This window comes from Oryctolagus cuniculus, chromosome 6 (genome assembly GCF_051225735.1).
Source record: "Oryctolagus cuniculus isolate XC-2025 breed Fujian yellow rabbit chromosome 6, ASM5122573v1, whole genome shotgun sequence".
Taxonomy (NCBI): Eukaryota; Metazoa; Chordata; class Mammalia; order Lagomorpha; family Leporidae; genus Oryctolagus; species Oryctolagus cuniculus.
In genome coordinates this window covers 135,374,846-135,401,460 of record NC_142872.1, presented here as the reverse complement: position 1 = coordinate 135,401,460, position 26,615 = coordinate 135,374,846, and the positions used below count along the sequence as shown (strand labels likewise).

The 26,615-nt window shown below is 38.0% G+C and overlaps 1 protein-coding gene across 3 annotated transcripts in view; it reads right to left on the bottom strand.

Moving 5' to 3' along the window:
• Window positions 1-26,615, bottom strand: part of PKHD1L1 (PKHD1 like 1) — a 200,319-nt gene that overhangs the window by 78,361 nt on the left and 95,343 nt on the right. For all 3 annotated transcript variants that reach the window (XM_070075409.2, XM_051843973.3, XM_070075410.2), the window contains exons 48-55: window positions 26,198-26,334; window positions 22,429-23,458; window positions 20,980-21,171; window positions 14,465-14,616; window positions 13,370-13,529; window positions 7,342-7,513; window positions 2,273-2,361; window positions 1,796-1,944 (exon numbers count right to left, since the gene is read on the bottom strand). In XM_070075409.2, the coding sequence (XP_069931510.2) occupies window positions 1,796-1,944; window positions 2,273-2,361; window positions 7,342-7,513; window positions 13,370-13,529; window positions 14,465-14,616; window positions 20,980-21,171; window positions 22,429-23,458; window positions 26,198-26,334 (2,081 nt within the window). The remainder of the gene's footprint in view (window positions 1-1,795; window positions 1,945-2,272; window positions 2,362-7,341; window positions 7,514-13,369; window positions 13,530-14,464; window positions 14,617-20,979; window positions 21,172-22,428; window positions 23,459-26,197; window positions 26,335-26,615) is intronic.

Here is a 26,615-nt window from a genome sequence, read left to right as displayed (position 1 = left end):
GTCCTACTTAATACTATTGGTTGAACTCTTTAATTAACACACACGATTATTTTTATTTTATTTTTAGTTTTTTTGACAGGCAGAGTTAGAGTGAGAGAGAGAGACAGAGAGAAAGGTCTTCCTTCTTCCGTTGGTTCGCCCCCAAAGTGGCCACTACAGTCGGCGCACTGCGCCAATCCAAAGCCAGGAGCCAGGTGCTTCCTCCTGGTCTCCCATGCAGGTGCAGGGCCCAAGCACTTGGGCCATCCTCCACTGCCTTCCTGGGCCACAGCAGGGAGCTAGACTGGAAGAGGAGCAACTGGGACAGAATCTGGTGCCCCAACTGGGACTAGAACCTGGGGTGCCAGCACCTCAGGTGGAGGATTAGCCTAGTGAGCTGCGGTGGCAGCCTCAATTATTCTTAGGTGTTTAAATTTAACTGAAAAGTGATCCTTGTTAAATGTAAGAGTGGGAATAAGAGAGGGAGGAGATATACAATTTGGGACAAACTCAAGCTGACTTGCCCTAAATGGTAGAGTTAGAAACGTGCCTGGGGATTCCAATTCAATCCCATCAAGGTGGCATGTACCAATATCATCTCACTAGTTCAAGTGATCAATTTCAGTTCAAAATTGATCACACTGATAGGATTAAGAGTCAAAGGGATCACACAAACAAGACTAGTGTCTGCTAATACTAACTGATAGAATAAAAAAGGGAGAGAACAATCCAACATGGGAAGCAGGATACACAGCAGATTCATAGAATGGCAGATGTCCTGAATAGTACTCTGGCCTCAGAATCAGCCCTTGAGGCATTCGGATATGGCTGAAGAGCCCATGAGAGTATTTTAGGCATGGAAAGCCAAGACACTCTGGGAAAAAAAAAAGAAGACCTACATGAAAGATCTCTGCGAGTGAGATCCCCTTGGAAAGAATGGGGCCATCAAAGAAGGAGGTACCTTTCTCTGAAGGGAGGAGAGAACTTCCACTTTGACTATGACCATGTCAGAATAAGATCGAAGTCGGTAAACTCAAAAGGCTTCCAAAGCCTAGGCCACTCATGACTAGAGCCTAGGGAGATTACTGACGCCATAAACGAGAGTGTCAAATTGTTAAGTCAACAACAGGAGTCACTGTGTACTTACTTACTTCTCATGTGGGATCTGTCCTTAATGTGTTGTCCAATGTGAAGTAATGCTATAGCTAGTACTGAAACAGTATTTTACACTTTATGTTCTGTGTGGGTGCAAACTGATGAAATCTTTACTTAATATATACTAAACCAACCTTCTGTATATAAAGATAATTGAAAATGAATCTTGATGTGAATGGAATGGGAGAGGGAGTGGGAGATGGGAGGGTTGCGAGTGGGAGGGAAATTATGGGGGGGGGGAAGCCACTGTAATCCATAAGCTGTACTTTGGAAATTTATATTTGTTAAATAAAAGTTAAAAAAAGAGAAACACTGGTTGTTTTCTAAAAACAAAATGTCTTTAATTGTTTTAAATTTTTTCCAGAACTCCTGGGATTCTGTTTGTTGGAGCAAGGTATTAGTTTGATTTTACCTAATTAGATTACAAATACTTTACATAGAATTGAAATCGGGCAAATCTTACACTTGGAGTGTCATGAAAATTACTCTTTACAGATAGTTTAGTCCACGGTTTCAGGGACAGTAGATATATATCTATGTGAAGCATATGCCAATTGTGTTTTTTATTCACACAAATTGAATACCTTTTCTTATTATTATTTAAATACATCTACTTTTGATATAATCGGTAAGGATACAAAGAGCTAGTTCTCACTCTTACCTGCACTGATATGTAGGTAGCATTCAAAACAACTTTTCTGTGAGAAGACTTTGTACCTCCTGCATAATATATGTCTTCCAGTTCTAGAACACCCCAAATGGCGAGCCTTTCCATTGGTGGCATATCTGTGTCAGCCACAATCCATGTCCCTATAAAACAATACTTGAAGAAATGTATCATGAGCCATAGACAATAGCCTAGGATAAAATTTTCACCAGCTTATCAGTGAGTCCTTCCTTTAAAGTTTCTGATTCACCTTTCAACCCCATTGACTGATTCAGGCTTAAATATACGAAAGACTGAGCAGTCCAGACTTTTTCTCCAGAGCACAATATTAGCGTCCATCTCTTCCAATCTGCTCTTTTCCCAGGGTGTGCTGCATAGAGGTGGAAACCTAACTGCTCAGATACCTGTCTGGTCACAGAGTTAATGTTACATAAACACAAGCTTATTGTCTAATTATGCTTATGTACTTACCCTCAGGAATAACCACATTTGCTCCTGGGCCAGGTACAGTATAATTATTTTCTTGTGATGATTGCCAAAAGGAATCATTTGACCATAAACTGAAAGGAGGAGAGAAATGCTTCCATTAACTCTTCATTAACTCTGTGTTTCATGACCATCCCCTTAGGGACTAGTACTATACTAGAGGTTTCGGGGAGAAATAAAATGAAAATTAGGTGTTTTCAAATTTCACTAAGCAAACTAGTAAGTGCAGTTAGTAAACAACTCTACACATTCAAACTACATAATTTTTTTCCCATTGAAGAAAACTTTCTTTTCATCTACAATTTCAGTTACTTTTTCACCCTCTAAATTCTTGCTGTGTCATATCTTAATTTTGTCTAAAGTGCAAATTATTCAATTTCATTTTAAGATTTCACGTGGTAGAAAAGTGAAAAGAAATGCATGCGTTGCCCATTTTAAAACCCTTTACATGTAGTACTAGTTCACAGGGAAAACCCTTGACACATAGTACTAGTTCACAGGGAAAGGAGGATTTGAGAAGGGAGGGACAGGAAGGATGCTCTCTAAATTGTCAAGGAAAAGTCATTGAGTTTGAACCTCTAGGCTGGGGGTAGGAGTGGTAGGTCTGCATCAGAGTGAAGTCTGTGTTAACATAAATGTAGAAAGTGTATCGGAGGAGAGGCAGTCATAATCTTTTCATGACTATGTCTTCCAGAAACTACCTCTCAATACAAGTTATTGTAATGGATAATATTACAATATTACTAAGCTGATGATGTTTTCCCATTGGAAAATATTCGCAATCCAAGGTTGATCGACTGACCCACTGAAAATTTTTAATTCTGTGATACTAACTTTGAAACTTCTATAAAAGGGCCAACATACAGTTTGTTTTGTTAAGATGTACATTTTTATTGCACATTTGTATTGCTAACTTGCATTACTAAGGAACATGTTGAATATAATCTTTTTTTTAAAAAAAATATTTTATTTCTTTATTTGAGAGGGATAGCTACAGAGAGAGAAAGGCAGAGCCAGAGAGAAGGGTTTTCCATCCACTGGTTCACTCCCCAAATAGCTGCAATGGCTGGAGCTGGGCCAATCCAAATCCAGGAGCCAGAAGCTTCTTCTGGGTCTCTCATGTTGGTGCAGGGGCCCAAGCACTCTGGCCATCTTCTACTCTGCCCCCATAGCAGAAAGCTAGATTGGAAGAAGAGCAGCCAGGACACAAACTGGCACCCACATGGGATACTGGCACTGCAGGTGGAGGCTTAGCCTACTACACTCCAGTGCTGGCCCCAAATATAATCTTCTTATTAAAAAAAGTTTTCTTGATGGGTTTTAAAATGACACTAATAGCTAAAGGGTCATTTAGACTCAGGGAAATACATTGTTTTTTTCCAGCAACAATTTCTATGAAGGATTTTAAAGGGTTGTATTTCCTAACTAATTGATCTAGCATTGTACATATTCAGTAATATCTTATTTAGTTTTTCTCAAGATGAACAGCCCTGCATTCTTATTTTTACCAGCACTGTTATTATCTCTATGAATATTATGAATTCTTATTTTCCATTGTTATGGTCACTAGAACCAAGTCCCTGTTAAGTGAAACATGTATGTTGTCTAGCTGGGGCTTCACATTCTAGTCCTGAGGTTCTACTTCTGGATAAAGATTCTATTTGATTTTGTTATAATTATACAAATAATACAAGATAATCAGTGAAAGTATAGCTATTGCTGGTAAGGGAAGCTCTTAATGTGGGGTGGGACTACACTATGACATATATATGTAACATATCATTATATGCCTTTATCCATCCTGTCTGGGCCAATCCAAATCTATTAGGCTGATTACAATAAATGTCAATCAAATATTTAGTAATTATATACACCTTAGAATATATAAATATATAAATAACCCTGATGACCTATATATTCCTTATAAAGCTCTCCAGGGACTTTAATGAGCACCCTTGATTTCTCCACTGGCCCTCTGTAATATAAACTTCATGGCATAGCGAAAGTGGTCTTTTTGAAATATAATTTGGAATATGTCACTTCTCAGCTCAGTATTATTCAGGGGTTCCCAATATTTCTTACTACTGCCTAACCCATGAGTGGTCTTACTGCCACCTATTTCCAGAACTATCTCTAGGTTACTCTTCCCTGCTTAGTAGGGCCCAATCATGATGAGTTTCTCTAATTCTTGGCCATGGCACATTCTTTCCCACATCAAGGCCTCTGTACAAGTTGCCTTCTTGGTCTTGAGTACTCTTCTCCTACCCTTCATACTGCAAGTTTTTCCTTATCTTTTGGGTCACAGCTGGAATGTCCCCTTCCCTAAGATGCTAAACTTATCATCACCCAAACAAAATTTCTGCCATGTTGATCTCTGTCTCAGCCATTCCCTTAAAAAATTATCACAATTCATATTTATATTCTCTAATTTCTGTTTTTTTTAATTTGCCATTTTGAGATTTGTTTCTTTGGAATGCATATGTGTATAATGAGAAATAAAAATTATGTTATCAAAATTGAATCTCTAGTGCTTGGCTAATAGAATTTGGTAAATATATTTTAATGACTGAATGAATATATATAAATAAATTCAATCATCATTCTTTTGTAGAGTAGTCATAGAAATTTTTATATATTTTGAAATGTAATTCATCTAATAAAAAAACTGAGTTGTACTTAATGTATAGTAATAGTCCATTAAATGATGAAAGATGTTTTATCATCATTTATTATCTTTTTTTGATCATTATTTATCCATAATGCATCAAATCAGGCTTTTGTTTTTAAGAACCTCAAAGACTAGTATTAAATTATGATAATTCCTACAAAATGAGAGAGAAAATGATATTTCACATGATAGCAAAAGAGCTATATAAATTACAAAGATAGGTTAGTTTTTTTTTTAAAGATTTACCTACTTTTTTGTTTGAAAGGCAAAGTGACAGAGAGAGAGGAAGAGAAAAAGACAGATTTTCCATCTGCTGGTTCACTCCCCAAATAGCCACAATGGCCAGGGCTGGGGTGCCCACAAGTGAGAAGCCAAGAGCAAGGAACTCCATCCAGATTTCCCATGTGCGTGGCAGGGGCCCAAGCACTTTGGCCATTGCCCACTGCTTTCTCTGGTGTATTATCATGGAGCTGGATTGGAAGTGGAGTAGATGGGACTTCAATTGGTGCTGGCATGCCACCACTCCGCTCCATATAGGTTAGTTTTGATGAGAATTGAAATACTTAAGAGATTGAATATTTGAAATAAAAGTAAGTTGTGCTGAGATTTGTCTATGATGATTACTCTGGAGAAAATGACACCTCCTACTAAGAAAGTCTTGAAAAAAAGAGGAGACTTAGTTTCTGATGCTGTCTTGGAGTTGTTATTAATATATTCTATGCTTTCAAGTAATTCATGTAAAGTCACTGGCTTCAATTTTGTCATTTATAGAAGAGTTGAGTCAGGTGTAATCATACATATCTAACATTCTGTGAGACTACCAGTAATTTCCATTCACCATTTTGGTGAGAAGTTTCCACTTTCTTATTAGGGATTTGTGAGGTTCAAACAAAGCAATGAGTATGAAAGTACTTTGTGACCTGCAAGGAAGTGTGCAGGAGGAAGGCATTATTATCCCACCTAGGAGAAGCATATGGAAAGGATTACATCAAGAACTATTGAAGGAGGGGCAGCATTGTAGGTTAAGCCACCACCTGAAACACCAGCATCAAATGAGGTGTTGGTTAGAGTCCTGGCTGCTCTACTTCTGATCCAGCTCTCTGCTAATGAACCTGGGAAATCAATGGAAGAAAGCCCACAGTCCTTGGGCCCCTATATTCATGTGGGAGACCTGGAAGAAGCTCCTAGCTCCTGGCTTCTATATGGCCCAATCCCAACTGTTGTGGCCATTTGTGGGGTGAAGCAGCAGATAGGAGACCTCCACATATGTCTCTCTATTTCTCTATCTGTAACTCTGCCTTTCAAATAGATAAAATAAAATCATTTTTTTAAAAAAAGGAAATTAAAAAAACAAAGAAAATTTTTACAAAGAGATATTGGACTTGCCCCAAATGGTGGAGATATAAACGTGCCAGGGGATTCCAATACAACCCCATCAAGGTGGCATGTACCAATGCCATTTCACTAGTCAAAGTGATCAATTTCAGTTCACAACTGATCACACTGATAGGTCTAAGAGTCAAAGGGATCACATAAACAAGACTAGTGTCTGCTAATACTAACTGATAGAATAAAAAAGGGAGAGAATGATCCAACATGGGAAGCGAGATACACAGCAGACTCATAGAATGGCAGATGTCCTGAATAGCACGCTGGCCTCAGAATCAGCCCTTAAGCCCTTAAGGCATTCGGATATAGCTGAAGAGCCCATGAGAGTATTTTAGGCATGGAAAGCCAAGACACTCTGGCAAAAAAACAAAAACAAACAAACAAACAAAAAAACACCTAAATGTAAGATCTCTACGAGTGAGATCCCAGTGGAAAGAATGGGGCCATCAAAGAAGGAGGTACCTTTCTCTGAAGGGAGGAGAGAACTTCCACTTTGACTATGACCATGTCAGAATAAGATCAAAGTCAGTGAACTCAAAAGGCTTCCATAGCCTAGGCCACTCATAACTAGAGCCTAGGGAGATTACTGACGCCATAAACAAGAGTGTCAAATTGTTAAGTCAACAACAGGAGTCACTGTGTACTTACTTCTCATGTGGGATCTGTCCTTAATGTGTTGTCCAATGTGAAGTAATGCTATAGCTAGTACTGAAACAGTATTTTACACTTTTTGTTCTCTGTGGGTGCAAACTGATGAAATCTTTACTTAATATATACTAAATCGACCTTCTGTATATAAAGATAATTGAAAATGAATCTTGATGTGAATGAAATGGGAGAGGGAGTGGAAGATGGGAGGGGTGCGAGTGGGAGGGAAATTATTGGGGGGTAAAGCCATTGTAATCCATAAACTGTACTTTGGAAATTTATATTTGTTAAATAAAAGTTAAAAAAAAAAGAGAGATTGAAGGGTATTCACTACAAAGAGTCTATATACTTATACATGGCTGGTCGCCTCCTTGGAACTGATTTTCTTGATGGGGGGTGTACAGGAAAGCAATCTTGGAGAATACAACAGTAAGCTTGGAAATTAATAATAACATCTTTTACATCAGGATCTAGGGTCCCAGAAATGGGCTGGCTCTGATGAAGGTCACTTCTTCCTGAAACTGTAAGTAAAGTAAAAGTAGTATAAATTAAAATGTTGAACAGGATACTTGGAGATAAACAAAGTCATGGCATTTCAGAAAATATTCTTTAGATAGTGACTTGGTATAATTCAAATGTATGGAATAGTGATGGAGAAATTCCTACAAAATGCATGTCATTAAAAATACATCCTCATTTTAAAAATAGTAGAATATGGAAAAACATACTGCACTAGGCTAGGGATAAATGGTAAAAAAAAATGCAGTAAGTGTATTCTCAGGTCTAACAGGAGAATTAGAGAGAAAACTGTGGTGGAAATTCCATGGAAGGAAGAGGAACACTGTGGACCTGTGGAGAAAAGTACAGACACACAGTACGAACACAGGCTCATCACATTACTCCAGAAGTTAAGAGCTAGTGCAGGTGGTAGCTTGGAGATGATTGTTACACACACTGGGGACTACCATCTGGACATTGATCACCTTGGAGGAGAGGAGGTGAGGATGTGATCACACCAACAGAGGTGATCATCCCCCACTCCTTCTATCAACAAGAGGAGATCTACCACACCCAACTTGGGTGTTAACCTGGATACTCACCCCACCCTTGGAGCACTGACCAAGCCCACTGGACACACCCAGCACACACCACTTGGTATTCACTGAAAGTGCAGACATTCTACTTAGCTACAGAGGTATAGTTCAAAGATAAAAGCCATCAGAAGAAAAAAAAAATCTCCACAAATGTCTAAAAATAAATGCAGAAAATCAAGAAATGAGAATATGGAAGACATAATTCCCCCTAAAGAAATACCACATTTCAATAATAGAATGTTAAGATAAAGAGATTGATGAAATGCCAGAAATGGAATCAAAAGATCAGGATTACTCAAGAGCAATCAGTAGCAAGTTCACAAACAAAAGAAATCCATACATAACATGAACAAAAATTTTTCCCATGAAATTGAGATTTTTAAAGAGAAAACAAAAGGAAATATTAGAAATGAAGAATGCAATAGATCAAATAAAAAATGTGGTAGAAAGTCTTAACAATAGATTTAATGGGTCAGAAGAAAGAATATCCAAGCTAGAAGACAAATATGGAAATTTTTCATTCAGACAAAAAAAAAGAAGAAATTGAAAAAATTAAAAACAGTGTTAGAGATTTATGGGATACTATCAAACAACCCAAAATACAGGTCTTAGGAGTTCCTGAACGTGTAGAAAGGGAAAATGGACTAGAAGGCCTATTTAGCAAAATAATTACAGAAAACTTCCCCAATTTGGAGAAAGAAAGGGACATCTAAATCCCAAGTACAGGAAACACATAGAACTCCTAATACACATGACCAGAAAATATCTTCACCACAGCACACTGTTTTCAACAGGAAAACATAAAGAAACTATTCTAAAATGTGCACTAGAGAAACACCAGATAACTTTCAGAGGATCTGCAATTAGAATCACAGCTGACTTCTCATTAGAAACTCTACAGGCTAGGAGAGAATAGAGAGACATAGTCCAGGTTTTACAAGAAAAAATACTGTCAACCCAGAATTCTGTACCCTGCAAAGCTCTCATTTATGAATGAAGGTGAAATAAAGACCTCCCATAATAAATAGAAAATGAGATAATTTGTTACCACTCATCTAGTCTTACAAAAGATGCTTAAGGATGTGCTAAATACAGCAACACAGAAGATAGCCATATTATGAAAGAATGCGAAGGCAGAAAATCTCCTAGTAAAAGTACAAAAGAAACATAAAGTAAATAATAGAAACATTTATGGGAAAATGGCAGGCCCAAGTTGTTACTTATCAATAGTCGCTTTGAATATAAATGGCCTCAACTCTCCAGTTAAAAGATACGGACAAGGTGATTGGTAAAAGAAAAAAAAAATCTATTTGCTGCCTACAAGAAATGAACCTCACCATCAAAGATACATGCAGACTAAAAGTGAAAGGAAAAAAAGTCATTCCATGCTAATGGAAACCAAAAAAGAGCTGGTATATAATCATCCTAATATCAGAAAAAAATAGACTTTTAAACAAAAACTGTTAAAAGAGACAAAGAAGGGCACTACATAATGATTAAGGGATCAATTCAACAGGAAGATGTGACTAGAATAAACATATGCACCCAATTTCAGGGCACTTGGATATTTAAAAGAAATGTTAATGGATCTAAAGGGAGACATAGATGCCAATGCAATAGTAACAAGGATTTTTTTTTTTTTTTTTTTTTTTGGACAGGCAGAGTTAGACAGCAAGAGAGAGAAAGAGAGAGAGACAGAAAGGTGTTCCTTCCTTTGGTTTATCCCCCTTATGGCTGCTACAGCTGGCGCGCTGCGCCGATCCGAAGCCAGGAGCCAGGTGCTTCCTCCTGGTCTCCCATGTGAGTGCAGAGCCCAAGGACTTGGGCCATCCTCCACTGCACTCCTGGGCCACAGCAGAGAGCTGGACTGGAAGAGGAGCAACCGGGACAGAACCGGCGCCTCAACTGGGACTAGAACCCGGGGTACTAGTGCCGCAGGCAGAGGATTAGCCTAGTGAGCTGGAGCACTGGCCATAACGAGGATTTCAACAGCCCACTTTCATCAATGGACAGATAAAATGACAGAAAATCAACAAAGAACCAACACAGCTAATCAACACTTGGATCAGAACTTTTCACCCCATAGTTGGAGAATACACATTCTTCTCATCAGTACATGGGACTTTCTCTAAGTTAGACCACATGCTAGAACATACAGAAAATCTCAGCAAATTCAAAAAAACCAAAATCACATCATATATCATCTCTGACCACAATGGAACGAAGCCGGAAATCAACAACTAAGAATCTCTAGATGTATGCAAACACATGGAGATCGAACAACATGCTTCTGAATGAACAGTGGGTCATTAGAAGATATCAAAAGAAAAATCAAAAAATTTATGAAAACGAATTAAGACAACAATACATCATTTCAAAACTTATGGGACATAGCAAAAGCAATGTTAAGAGGGAAGTTTATAGCAATTGGTATCTTCATCAAGAAACTGCAAAGGCACCAAATTCTATCAAAGTATTCATACTACTGAAAGCAATTTACAGATTCAATGTGATACCAATAAAAATATCAAGGGGCCGGCGCCATGACTCACTAGGCTAATCCTCCGCCTGCAGTACCGGTACCCCGGGTTCTAGTCCCAGTTGAGGCACTGGTTGGGGCACGGGATTCTGTCCCCATTGCTCCTCTTCCAGTCCAGCTCTCTGCTGTGGCCTGGGAAGGCAGTGGAGGATGGGCCAAGTGCTTGGGCCCTGCACCCATATGGGAGACCAGGAGGAAGCACCTGGCTTCTGGCTTTGGATCAGCACTGTGCGCCAGCTGTAGCACCATTTGGGGGTGAACCAACAGAAAGAAGCCCTTTCTCTCTCTCTTTCACTAACTCTGCCTGTCAAAAAAAATATCAAGGACATTCTTCTCAGATATAGAAAATACAATGCTGAAATTCATATGGAAACTCATAAAACCTGGAATAGTTAAAGCAATCTTATACAACAAAAACAAAACTGAAGACATCACAATACCAGATTTCAAGATGTACTACAGGGAAGTTATAACCATGCAGCCTGGTTCTGGCACAAAATCAGACATGTAGACCAATGGAACAGAATAGAAACTCCAGACATCAATCCACAAATCTACAACCAACTTATCTTTGACAAGAGAGCTAAATCAATCACTGGAGCAAGGACAGTCTCTTCAACAACTGGCACTGGGAAAACTGGATCTCTGCATGTGGAAGTGTGAAACTAGGCCCCTACCTTATACCTTACACATAAGACCGACTCAGAATGGATTAAAGACATAAATCAATGACCTGATACCATCATATTACTAGAGAACACTGGGGAAACACTGCAAGACACTGCCATAGGCAAAGACTTGTTAGAAAAGACCCCAGAAGCACAGGCAATCCAAACCCAAATTGGCAAATGGGATTATATCAAGCTGAGAAACTTCAGCACAGCAAAAGAAACACTCAGCAAAGTGAAGAGACTGAATGGGAGAAATTATTTGCAAACTATGCAACTGGTAAATAGTTAATATCCAGAATATATAACGAGTTCAAGAAACTCAACAACAATGAAACAAACAACCCAGTTAAGAAATGGGCAAAGGACCTAAACAGGCATTTTTCAAGAGGAAATTCAAATGGCTAACAGACAATTGAAAAATGCTCAGGTTTACTAGCCATCAGGGAAATGCAAATCCAAATCACAATGAGGTTTCACCCATTTAGAATAGCTCTCATGCAGAAATCAACAAACAACAAATGCTGGTGAGGATGTAGGGAAACATGTACCCTAATCCACTGTTTATGGGAATGTAAACTGGTAACTGGTGCAGCCACTGTGGAAGACAGTATGGAGATACCTCAGGAATCTGAATATAGACCTTCCATATGATCCAGCCACCAAACTTCTGGGAATTTACCCAGACCAAAAGAAATGAGCATATGAAAGAGTTATCTATACCCTATGTTTATTGTAGCTCAATTCACAATAGCTAAGATATGGAATCAACCCAGATATCCACCAACTGAAGACTGGGTAAATTATGCCATATATACACATACTAATAGAAGTGATTTATTTATTATGTATTATATAATATATTCATATATTACATACACACACAAACACACACACTCTGGAGTACTATTCAGTTGTTAAAAAAAGATATCCTGTCTTTTGCAACAAAACGGTTGCAAGTGGAAAACATTATACTTAGTGAAATAAGACAGTCTCAAAAAGACAGGTATCATGTTTCCCCTGATCTAGGGTAACGAATAAAGTACCTAAAATGTAATGTATTGGAGTGAAATAGACATTTTGAGATTCAATGCTTGTTTATAGCTGTTGTCTCTTCTGTTGAGGAACAGTGGTTTTTTTCTTCACACTATTTGTTGAACTCTTTTTCTTAGTGTAGGATTAACCTTATGATTACTTAGTAAACTGAAAGTAGATCTTTGTAAAAATTAAGAGTGCTAATGGGAGGAGGAGGAAGAGGGTTGGAGAATGGGTAGGAGGGAAATTAGGGTGGGAAGTTTCAGTATGTTCTTAAATCTGTATATATGAAGTACATGAAAGTTGTATAACTTAAATAAAAATTTTAAAAAAGAAGCACACCCTCAAAAGATCTTGATTCTACTATCAAGATATTATTTAATTAAAATGAATTATTTTATTTTATTTTTTTATTTTTATTTTTTGACAGGCAGAGTGGACAGTGAGAGAGAGAGACAGAGAGAAAGGTCTTCCTTTACTGTTGGTTCACCCTCCAATGGCCGCCGCGGCTGGCGCACTGCACCTATCTGAAGGCAGGAGCCAGGTGCTTCTCCTGGTCTCCCATGGGGTGCAGGGCCCAAGCACTTGGGCCATCTTCCACTGCACTCCCGGGCCACAGCAGAGAGCTGGCCTGGAAGAGGGGCAACCGGGACAGAATCCGGTGCCCCAACCGGGACTAGAACCTGGTGTGCCGGCACCGCAAGCGGAGGATTAGCTTAGTGAGCCGCGGCGCCGGCTTAAAATGAATTCTTAAACACCTTTATTTTCCAAAAATAATTAAATAATAAAAATGAAAATAAAATATATTCCAGCTTGCCTGGACTCACTCTAATTCTGTGAAATAAAAGTATAAGCATGTTGGTGTTATCTTCCAAGTATGAAATTTAAGTTCTTCATTCCTTTCTATGCCCATTTTAGTATAAACTTAGCTTCCAACTTTAGCATTAATAAACATTATTGAATCCTGCTATATAGAAGACACTGTATAATTTATTTGCCTGCTAATCAACTTTCTGGTCCTTCTACCTCATGAGTACTCACCCAAATAATAGAGCGTACTCGTATTTGCTTCAAGATGCCAGTCTCCATTCTTGCTAGTATTCCAACTCAGTGGATTTGAAGAGCCATTCCTCATATCAATAACATTAAACATATCAGGATTTTGAGTAAAGTTATGCGATATAATAACATAGTCTTCTTCCTATAAAAATTGGGAAAAATATTACTTATTTTATAAGTGAGTACTCTGACAATATACATTGATTTGGATGATATACAATTAATATATATTATGTTAAGATTTAAAGTCTTCATTTTAATTTTATATCATATTCATATTTTGGTTATTAACATTTTACATATCTATGTCCATAATTTTAGTTCTTACACTATGGCATTGTAAGGATCTCTCTCTCTCTCTCCTCTCTATATACATAAATATAAAAACATATGCAGCTGGATGTCTCTAAGTATGGATGAATTTAGGGAATATCTTATTTCTATAATGTTTGAAAACATTTAAAACAATGCTAGATGTAGTTTTCTGACTGCACATATATGTAGTATAAGAAAAAACATGTATGGGAAGAAAAATACCCAATTCTGAAAACTGGTTACCAACCAAGTTAGACAGTAAGGAATGGGCTCAAAGTCAACCACAGAGGGGTTTATACTTCATCAACTTTATTTTTAAAAAACTAGAGGAAATATTCACAGAATGTTAGATTTAGGTAGAGGTAGGTGGTGGGCATACTGGCACTGGAATGTTATTTTTTAAAAAAATAATTTTCTGTGTGCTATATTTCATGACACAAATAATAGCCCTTACATGGTACTTAAGATATAAGCACTCAATAAATGTAATATATTATCATGGTAATAATGACAGGGTCACAAATTTGGCATTATGGGAAGGTGGTAGAAAAATTACTTAATTCTGATTCTCAAACAATGCTTTTGTGGCTTACTTCTTAGATTTATAGGGGTCAAGAAGGGTGTGTAGGACTTTAATAGACTGCTTTGTGAGGCAAGGGTATTTTGGGCCTAACCATGGGTATGAGTAAAAATGACAGTACAATATGTTTGGGTAATATGCAATTTTAATATTAGAAGATAGATTTTATTCTCCTTGTTCACCTTAAATCCATAGAATGTTGACGTATATGATATGTTGGTTATGTGATCTACATCTTTAAAATACCAGTTAATGTGGTTTGCATTTGGAATCAGAGCCATCCATCCAGACATATGAGTTAGTCGTTTCTTCTGGAAAGGAACAATGCTTGTGCCTGTAGGAGAACCCAAAACAAAGCAAACATTAATAATCTTTACCTTGAGAAAAGTTTTCTCCTTTAAAAAAATTTATTTCTTTCTTTTACCTATTTGAGAGGCAGAGATGAAAGGGAGAGAAGGAAGGGGAGGGGAAGGGAGGGAAGAGAAGGGGAGGGAAGGGGAAGGAAGGGGAAGGGGAGAGAGAGAATGACTGTTATCTCATGCTCTGACATTCCCCAAAGTCATAAAACCACCTGAGCTATCACCTGCTGCCTCTCAGGGTACACATTAGCAGTAACCTGAGATTGGAAGCAGAGCTCAGACTTCAAGCCAGGCTCTCCAATATGGGAGTAGGTGTGTTAAGAGCCTCTTCATCTCTTTGCAAAATGCCCATATCCCTTCTATTAATGTGTGCAATATAAAATAGCAGTCTGGTGGAAGTCTCTAAAGAGGTCAGCATAGAACTTCTTTATACTAAATGAAATAACATTGTTCTAAAAGTCTTGTATGACTAACGATCCCAAATATTTAATTTTACATTTAACTGGAAAGTAAAATGCTGTCCCACTTGGAATTTTTAAGTAAGATGAAACTTTCCATTTCTTAGGGAAAAACTCAGTCAAAACATGATGATGATTATGACTACTAAGACAAAAGTGCTTAAACATATAAATAAGATTCTTTAAAATAGCAGAGATCTAAATTAAATGTGGTTCCACTTATATTTTTAAGAACTTAATTATTCAGAATCCTTGATTTCTAGACGATGCAAACACAAGTTCTGATTCTTTGTCAGAGCCTCCCAAGAGCTAATCAAAATCTGTATAACAAATTCTAACAAATAATTTCACTTTACTCTCATAAATTTTTGATGTAGCGCTGCTAAGAAATGAAGCTGCAACTAGACCTATCACTTAACATGGTCCACCATATCTAAATTTTGTAAAAATGGAACCAGAACTACCTGTTATGGGAAAAACTATAATTTTGTAAAGCTCTGGTCTTGAGAGAGTACCTGACAACTTCAGTAAAATATTTGAAAAAAAAAAAAAACCTAAATGTCTGATTAATTACTGCTACATTTTTCCCTCCATTCCCACTCTCATTTTTATCTCTGATTGGATTTTACATTAAATGGACACCTTCTTAGCTTAAAAATTCAGGAGGAAGAAGCTAGAAGCAAGATTCCAAAATAAAGTGTCATTCATTTTCTTGTGTAATGTGGCCAATTTTCCCCCAAAATCAAGGGAAAACAAATTCACTCATTCAGAATGCTTAGCTTATGAGTTAGTATTAGTTTTTAAAGAGTCATGAGCAGAGGCAGTAAAAACTTGCAGCATCTCAAACCCTGAAAAGTAAAAATATGATGGTTCAGATTATTGCTAAAAAAAAATAATCTACCCTTCTCCCCTCATGGAGGGCAAAGTAGATTTCCCTGCTATGTTGGGTGTTTGGGGGACTTCTTTTGGCCAATGGGACATTAGTAGATCTGATACTAGTAAGGTTTGAAATGTGAATTCTCAGTGAAATGTTGACTTTGTGAGCCTCTTTATGAAGAAGATAGATTTCATAATTCTTGTATAAGAGCTTCCCAGACCACTACCCTCCCTTTACCTAGGACCAAGAATGAGCATTTTGTGGAGCCACCTGAGCTCAATGTATAGGAAGGAGCAAAGCCCACTAAGTCTTCACCTTGAGCAGCAACTCCTAGCAGAGTCCAGACTAGTCAACCAACCCAGCCCTCAGCCACATGAGTGAAAATAAATGACTAGGTTGAAGCTGTTGAGTTTTGGAAGAGTAGTTGTAGAGCAATAGCTGATTTACAAAAGAGCTGATTAATATCATCCAAAACCTCTCAAATCTGTTGCTGTATTTGGCAGAACCAAACTACTTTAAAGTGTTTCAATGCACAGGATAATACTCTAACCTTACTTGATAATTCAATTTCATAGGTAAAACTAATTTTCATTTTTCAGTTTGTTTTTCTTAATTTTTTTCAGGTGTATACTCACATTTGAGTATGTTGGTTTTAAGTATTTTGGACTGAAATATAAGTTCCTTGAAGCAAAAAAAATTTTTTTTGACAGGCAGAGTGGACAGTGAGAGAGAGAGACAGAGAGAAAGGTCTTCCTTTACCCTTGGTTCACCCTCCAATGGCCGCTGTGGCCGGGGCACCGTGCTGATCCAAAGCCAGGAGCCAGGTGCTTCCTCCTGGTCTCCCATGTGAGTGCGGGGCCTAAGGACTGGAGCCATCCTCCACTGCCTTCCGAGGCCAGAGCAGAGAACTGGCCTGGAAGAGGGGCAACCGGGACAGAATCCGGTGCCCTGACCGGGACTAGAACCTGGTGTGCCAGCGCTCCAGGTGGAAGATTAGCCTATTGAGCCGCGGTGCCGGCCCTGAAGCAAAATTTTTTTAAAAAATTATTTTAAAAAATTGAGTGTCTCTAATTACTCTGACATCCGGTCTAACTTCATGCATTTAGCTACATAAAGATATATCATCATGTGTGAGATGTTGTGATCATGATATATAAGGATACATGTAAAGATACACCAAACCTTATTTCACACTGATCTAGTTTACTAGTAAAACTTTTGACTCACTTAGTTTACATATACGATCAAGTCATGTGCTTTTTTTCAGTTTTTACTAGTAAATAATTCTGACTTTATTGGAAAGAAAACAAAAAGGTTTAAATCCACCTTTCTATAAAGTTGATTATCATAGTCAAGTTAAAAAGTAAAGTGCCTGGTGTAATGTTTTTCTTTAGTTTGCAATCTGGTCTGAGTATTGCAAATAATTCCACTTATTTTAATTCCTACCAAGATTCTAGTACTTACAGTTTTCTGTGTTAAGTCCTGTGGATGTTAGAAAGATAAGTTTACAAATTTTGCCTTGCAGGTATTCACAGTATTAACTAAATATAAATCTTAATTTTTGAGTAGACCAGGTCAAAGGGCACATAGGACTGCACAAGAAAGCTATAATATCATAAATTCAGAAATGCTAAATTCTTGAATCAAGATGTCAAAATACAAAATACAAAAAGCTCTTCCCTAAAGTCATCACCTACACCACTATTAAAAACAGCAAGACAGAGACTTTAGATATTTAAATATTACTGCATAAAAAATCATAAAGGGATATATGCTTCATCATGTTATATTTTGCAAGTAATTTATTTAGGAAAGTTGCACATCTCCGAGTTCTTTTAAAAAGTATATTTTTAACCTATGTTTTAAAAAATACTACTATTCAGTTTACTTACAGTTATGCCATAAAGTATTGGAAGAAATGATGAAAAGTTTGCTCATAAGAAACTCTTTTATGACAGAGTGGTGGGAAACACTAAAATATTATCAGATAAAATAACTTCGTTGGCTTTGATGCCTTGATTTCATCTTGTTTTAGCCTGCAGTTTTTATTTGGAAGAAAACATTCATAGACACTCTACTTCAAACATTATTTACTGTAACACAGCTTCTAACAATAAGTAACATTGCTCCAGTCTGAAAATCTTCTATTCAGAAGAGAAGCAGTAGCCCCTGGGTCTATGTCTTTATTTATTTATTTATTTTTATTTTTTTACAGGCAGAGTGGACAGTGAGAGAGACAGAGAGAAATGTCTTCCTTTGCCATTGGTTCACCCTCCAATGGCCGCCGCGGCTGGCGCACTGCGGCTGGCGCACCGCGCTGATCCGATGGCAGGAGCCAGGTGCTTCTCCTGGTCTCCCATGGGGTGCAGGGCCCAAGCACTTGGGCCAACCTCCACTGCACTCCCTGGCCACGGCAGAGAGCTGGCCTGGAAGAGGGGCAACTGGGACAGAATCCGGTGCCCCGACCGGGACTAGAACCCGGTGTGCCGGCGCCACAAGGCGGAGGATTAGCCTAGTGAGCCGCGGCGCCGGCCAAGGGTCTATGTCTTTAAACTGCTGAGATAGTGGATTGCCCTTTCAATCCATAGGAGAAAAAAAAATTAGAAAAAAAATCCATAAGAGGAAAAAGACCTTTTAAGTTATTAAAATCCTCAAAGGTGCTAAATGCTACCCTGCCAGCATGTTTTACCAGCCTGAAGTGGGGACTTATGAAAGGTATGTGATAGGTTGAGTCCTTGCTCAGTCTCACAATGAGTTCATGGACCCACTTTAAATTTACTCCTCCAGTTCCAGACTGTGTAGTGGGAATAGGGGTAGAATTCTGTTCAAAACAAGGGGCTGGCGCCTCGGCTCACTAGGCTAATCCTCTGCCTTGTGGCACTGGCACACCAGGTTCTAGTCCTGGTCAGGGCGCCAGATTCTGTCCCGGTTGCCCCTCTTCCAGGCCAGCTCTCTGCTGTGGCCCAGGGAGTGCAGTGGAGGATGGCCCAAGTGCCTGGGCCCTGCACCCCATGGGAGACCAGGAGAAGCACCTGGCTCCTGCCATTGGATCAGCGCGGTGCACAGGCCGCAGCACGCTGGCTGCGGCGGCCATTGGAGGGTGAACCAACGGCAAAGGAAGACCTTTCTCTCTGTCTCTCTCACTGTCCACTCTGCCTGTCAAAAAAAAAAAAAAAAAAAAAAAAAAAAAAAAAGAAAAGAAGGGCAGAACTTGGAGTTTTTATAATAAATATCTTAACAAGAGAATCTGATAACCTAGAGTGTAATAACAAAATCCCAGAGTGCCCTGATGGATTTGACAAAGGAAATTTTAGCAACTATCACACGGATGATATAATAATAATATACATTTTCAAAATTTAATTGCTTCATATTGAGATACATAGTTTTAGTTTCAAATCACTAGTTCTACTTTATAAATATCATTAAGTGAGGACATTAAGAAACATCAATAGTGTTTTTAAATTTTTATTTATTTGAAAGAGAAAGAGAGATACTATCTGCTTGTTTGCTCTCCAAATATCTGCAAAGGCCACAGCAGGATCAGGACCAAAGGTAGAAGACTGAGAATTCAATACAAATCTCTAGTGTGGGTGGCAGGTCTCCAATTATTTGAAGAGAGTGACAACCACTGCCTCTTAAGGTCTGCATTAGCAGGAAGTTGAAGTCAGGATCCAGAGCTGGGTATCAAACCTAGGCACTCTGGTATAGGACACTGATGTCCCAATTAGCTGCTTAACCACTAGGCTAATTTCATACCCCCTGATAGAGTTTTAAAGAACATTATGAAAGTATTTGCAACATATTTAAAAGAAAAGGAATAAATGAATTTGAATTTTGTTGAACAAATCTCTTCCTATATTTAGGATTCCTTATTAAAAATTAATTTATTTCTAAGTGCATCAATTTTCACTATATATTTCAGTGTATTTTTAATTATTTTATAAATTTATTTGAAAAGCAGAGAGACAGGGACAGACAAAAAGACAGAAATCTTCAACCTGCTGGATCATTCCCCAAATGCCTTCAACAACCAAGGCTGGGTCAGTCTAAAGCCAGGAGCTAGAAACTAAAGCTGGATCTCTTTTGTGGGTGACAGGGTCCCAAGCACTTGGGTCATCACTTGCTGCCTTGCATATGAGAGAGAGAGAGAGAGATAGGGACCCAAGATAGATAGATAGATAAACTGATTTATCAAGAGATCTGAGACAGTCAGGGTAGGATAAGTCAGGTATAGTGGGAATAGGTACACTTAAGAACTGGAGCAATTCCCACATTGGTTCTGACTAGAAGAATACAGGTAGATCTGGTAGAAGGACTAAGCAGATATTCTAGGAATCATGCCTTCCCACCTCCTTACCAAGATAATAAACTATAAGAAATTCCTAATATTTGAGGGGGGATGCAGAGATTAGTATCACAATAAAAGATTGGATATAAGGATTAGAATTCCATTCTTGCCTCCATGTAACTTGCTTATTTGGTGCAAATGCAAGATGGATCATGAATAAAGGCACGAAATTGATGCCATCTCGTCAGGTAATGATGGCAAGCATATCTGGTGGCCCAAGTATAATATTATATCTCTATGGGAACAAATTAGTAAATTGACAGTCTCTGGCACCTGCTATACAGCTATTGACTTAGCAAATGCTCCCCTTATCCCATCTTAATCAGCAAGGATAACCAAAAACATTGATCTTCAGAGCAAAATCACTGGTATATTTTTACTGTGTTGCTCCAAAGGCTATGCCAACTTTCATACTCCCAGTCATAATATTGTCTGGAGGTCCCATGATCAAAAGGATATCAATATTCAGTATTCCTGAAATACCCTCTTTGCTTGTACTTTTTTCCTGCCTGAATTGATAAAAAAAAATATGCTTTTTCCAATTCTTGAAACATCAAGTAACAACTCAAGAAGATGTCGGCAAAAGCATGGGAAAACATATTTTTTAAATTTAAAATTAGTGATTTACAGTAGTTCATTATATTCCACTTACCAAAAGAGTCTGAGAGAACAACATCCTTTTCAAGGAGAGATGATGGGGCGGGCTTGTTGAAAGCTAAGCGATGGAAGCTGACTGAGGTGTCACACACAGATCCGGGGAACCCAATGCTCCACTCAGCTTCTTGAGTGCAATGAGAAGGGTCTAGCAAAGGGCTATGTGGAATGACAGTATGTCCTTTGTGCCCTGGGAAAGGAATACAAAAAGAATATTTTCTATTTCATGTTAGAAAACTGAAAACAAAGTCTACAATGTACAGTTTCCATCATTCATATTCCTGCCAGCAAAAGCCAAAAGTATGGTAAATGTCTTTTGTTTCTGTTGGATAATGGACTCCATATACAGAGGTTTTTCAGTGGGTTATTCTGTGGGATCAGAAGGCCCCATGAGAATCACAGTAGGAGATGGGAGGTGGAGTAAGTAACTTGGTCAAGGACACATAAAAGAATTCTGATCAGACAGTCTAACAATATAGCCTGTGCTCTTAACCAGAGGACTGCCAATTAACATTAATAAATCTAAGCTGAGTTAAATAAGCCAATAAAGAGTACACAAAGCTTTATACATCAAGGCATCCAAATGTCCTTCCGCATAAAAGCCATGATTAGAGTAGGATACAGAAGTCAACGGCTGCCGTTGAGAATTTAATCCACTTGAATATTGAGATGAATGTTCTTTCTAAAGAGTCTTTCAGAAAGGTAAACCATTAATATCTCTAGATGCACCCATCAATTGGATTGCTTAGAAAACTATTATTCAGCAGTGTGCACGGGCACTTGTGCACACATACACGATCTTTCTGATTATCTTAAATAAGCCTTTATCTTTATCATTAACAATTTATGAAGATGCTGAATTCCAGAAACCAAGAATATTAATGGAAACTGTGATATATTTTGTACTTAAAATGCTAACAATGTTAACCTATAATATATTGAATTCTGTTCTAGAGTTAATGTCGTCTTTGAATGAATTCCAAATTTAGAATTTAGGTCAGAAAGAAAAGGGTTAATAACACTAGGCTTGACATTCCTTCATTTCAAAGTATTTTAGTAAGGATATAGCCAATCTGTCTTCAGTGCTTATGTAAAGAAACATGGAATTCAGATGATTCTGGGTCATGACTGGCTAGAGAATTTCTCTAAGCAGTTTCTTACCTGAGCAGTTAACTGAGCATAAAATAGAGGAGTCCTGAAACTGAACTGGCTTCTGGTATGATCAGTGTTTCCATAAATATTTCCCAAAAGTAGCTCCTAACTCAAAGTGCAAATGTAAGCACAAGACATATTTGGACTGTTTGGGGGCTCTTCCAGGATATAATTAATAAAGTTTGGTATAGGATAAGATCTGTTATGAAGGTAAATCTGCTTTAACAATTCAATTCCATGTTCACGCAAGCCTATTTCAAGTTTATTTTATCATAAATCTAAAAAATAACATTACCTGTAAGTGAACCATCAAGATCCATCAGTACCACTTCATGTTCCCATCGAAAGCCAGCTTTGTTTGGTGTGTGAAAATACTGAACGTCAACAAATTTTGCACTCCAGCCTCCACATCTTTCATTACAAACTCCAGTGATGGATGTCACTCCCAAAGCTACACAGTTGGGGCGGTCAAAATTCATGAAGTGGACTGAGGACACAGTCAAGCCTTCACTAAATGGGAGAACCAGTCCTTTTGTTGTGCAAAATGTAGATCCCATTCCTAGTTCATCAAGATGACCAACTATTTTGGCATTTTTAATCACTGCTCCATGGGCTTCACCCCATCCTCCAACATAGGGAGCCAGGATCCTCTTGGTCTCAATTCCAGCCTCATAGTTATTTACCATCACAAAGTTATGAAACTGAAGGGCACCTCCATTGACCCATTCTGCTCCCTTCTGGCAATTCCAAGTAGTTAGTGAATTAAATATTGCTGGCTCTGGCACTATAGAAGTACAAGATCCTGTTTGCATGGGGAAATATTCTTCAAAGATCCATATTCCAAACCAACCTTGAGAATGAACAGTATTGTTAAAGAATTCTCCCAGAGGAACTCTTTTTTGGCAAATGTTTTGGTCATAGGATGGCCCATCAGGGTGGTTATTCATTCGATACCAAAAGCCAAAGTGAGTGCCACCAGCAGCTGCATTGTGCCTTATGGTATTGTTAGGATTGGTGACCCAAAATGCAGCTGGGGTAACATCATCATTCAGAAGACTAGTACTTTGTTGCACAAATACTGCCAAGTTATATTGCAGGATATTGCCATGTTCGATACCATCTTCTATAAAAAATGCTCCTCCTTTAACATCATATATAACATTCCTCTCAACCAGAAGGTGATGTGTGTTATGGATGGTAATAGCTCTGTTATAAGTCTGGTGAATTGCACAACCTCTTACATAAGATTTAAAGTGCAGATCTCCAAGCAGATGCCAATGTATTGGATATCGGCCTAACCGGAAAGCCTGGCCCGCATGAAATACCTGTGAAGCCCAGAAGTTACAGCTGTTTAGTAATCCACGTAGACTCAGAGTTTGCATGGTTCATATTTTCTTGTCTCAAAACAGTCTCTAATTTTTATTATTAATGCATTTATATATTCTGTATTATTCATGTTTATCATTTGAATATATTATTTGACAACTCATCTAATTTTATATAACAGATAATACTTGTTACCAAGTGAATGTATATGCAAAAAAAAAGCCATCTCTGATTCTTCTGTTTTCTACCTTGGTCCATTATGAAAATTTGTGCTATACAAAATAAACTCTCTTAAAGATTCTCTCCTTTAATTTGATTCTTATCTTAGAAGCATTTCTTGAATATTTGTCATGCACAGATATTCTACTAAGTGTTTTATAGGCACAATCACAGTTTTACCATAGTCCCCATTAAGTAGCCACTTATTAACTTCATTTCACAAATGAAGACACTGATGTTTAGCAAGACTGATCATCGTGCTCATGGTCACAAAGCTCCATTTAAACTCAGGTTGATCTAACTCTAGAGACTGTGCTCTTACTAACCACTCTGCCATGCAGGATGCTGATGTGTGGGAGAATGTATATACGTGCAAGTGTGTGTAATGTAATACCATGCATTAAGGAAAGAAATACTAGGTCATATATTTACCTTCATTCTCTACCTAAAAATAAAAAATTAACCATTACTAGTATTTAATAAACAAATAGACCCTGGCAACTTCACTTAGTCCTTATCTCAGAATTCACATGTGTGTATAATATCCTAGGAGGAAGGCTGCTGCACACAAACTTGAAACATTGATTCTGCCACTATCAATTCAATCTAGGTGCGCCCAGCTTAATGGATTTATGGATTTTACTAGTCTAATTCTCTCCCTTCTTTCTTTTCTTATCCTTAATATTTAATGAAAACTATACTAAAAAAGGAATAGCTCCTAATAGATTAGGGATTTGTTTGTTGTTTGCTCAATTAATAATCAAGTCAGAGCCTTATACACACCATGCATGGTTCCACTCATAGAACTGGCAGAGAAAACATTTGAAATAACTGTACTTATACTCTAGAGATAGACATGGAGAATAAATAAAATATGTGTCTTGTGAGAAGTTGTAAGTAGATCAAGGGAAACAAGGGTTGGGTAATCAATTTCAAATAAATGGGGTGAGGAAGTAAGAGTATGAGTCATGCCTGTATTTGGTGGAGGAGCCTTCCAAGCAGACACAGGAATGTACTTAACACATCACACAAGGAGGAGGATTACATGGTTGGCAGGGCCGTGAATGAAGGCTACAGTCATAGCAGATAAAGTCAGAGAAGAGCTGGGGGACAGATCATGGGGTTTCTATGGTAAGGACTGGGACTTTTGGCTTTAGGCATAACACAAAGACATTGAAAGATTTGGAAATGGGTTGTAACAAAATCTTAAAGTTTTCATGAACTTTAAAATTGTTTTATTTTTATTTATATTAATGGAAGAGAGAGAGAGAGAGAGAGAGAGAGATTGACTCCCCAAATGCACACAACAACCAAAACTGGACCAGGCCAGAGCCAAGAGCCTGGAACTCAATCCATGAAACTAGGATTCCTAGTAGAGCCAGGATTCAAGCCTAGGTACTCAGATATTGGAGGCAGGCATCCCAAATGTCTTAAGGGCCAGGCCGCACACGTGCCTCTTATTTATGCTTTTTAAACATGACTGACTGGTGGTATGAAGACCATTGGAGTGAAAGTAGAAACAAGAAGACCAATTAGGATAAAACACAATAATTAGGGGCTGGAATTGTGGTGTAGTTGGTAAAGCCACCTACTGCAATGCTGGCATACCGTGGGTGCTAATTCATGTCCTGGCTATTCTGCTTCTGATCTAGCTCCCTTCTAATGGCCTGAGAAAAGCAATAGAAGATAGTCCACATGCTTGGGACCCTGCTACCCATATGGGAGACCTGGAAGTTCCTGGCTCCTGGATTTGGTCTGGCCCAGCCCTGGCCATTGCAACCATCTGGGGAGTAAACCATCAAATGGCTGATCTCTCTCTCTCTCTCTCTCTCTTTCTCTATAACTCTTTCAATTAAATAAACAAATCTTGAAAAAAAAAAACCCACGGTAATTAGGTCAAAGGTGATGGTAGCTTGGGTATGAGATTTAGTACATGTTATAGAAAGGGAATAGATTCCTGATGAGTTTTTTGGGCAAAAGAATAATTTGATGATTAACTTATATGATTAACTTCAAATTTGATAATTAACTACATATTGGATGTAGAAAAACAGAAGAAATGAAATTCTGGTATAATCAAATGAGTGAATATTTGATGTATTAAAATAGTCTTCTAGGGTGGGCATTTAGTGTAGCAGTTACAATGATACTCTGGATACCTGCATTCCATATCAGAGTACCTGGGTTCATGTCCTGCCTCCACTGCTGATACAGCTCTATGCTAATGCACCCCAGGAACACAGCTGATAGGTTCCTGCCACTCATGTGGGAGACATGGTTTGAGTTCCAGATTCCTGTTTTTTCAGAAATTTGAGGAGCAACCAGCAAATAGGAGGACTCTCTCTGTCTCTGTCTCTCTGCCTTTCAAACTAATGAGAAATAAATAAAAATTCAAACAAAGTGCCTGCTCATATGTCTCCCCAGACAGATTATAAGTAGCATCTGGAAAAATAGGAATTTACACATTTATTATATGGATAACTTTGAGCAAATCACTATGACATAATAAAACCTCTTACCTCTACATATTCTATTCTTCCAGTTACCATATTAGTACTAGGTACAGGAGCATGAAACATAATGCAGCCTCCAAACTGGTCACTTCCTATTTCTTCTCCAAATTTTCCTTGGAGGCATGTCTGTGTGGCAAATTCACCTTTAAAAATATTTTTAAAGCATCATAAAATGAATGTCACAATTTTTTCTTAGACCATCTTATGAGTTTTTATTCATATATAATTTCAATTTCATAATAGAATATAATTATTTGTATACATGTCATCTCTTCTAGATAGTAAGGAAGGTATGTATCTAATGTGTTCACCTTGGCATTCATGTGGGGACTTACTATAGTATTTGCCAGAGAAGATTCTAAATAATTGAATGACTACATGAATACTCTTAAAGATGTTTTAGTTTAATATTTTCGAAGCTGTC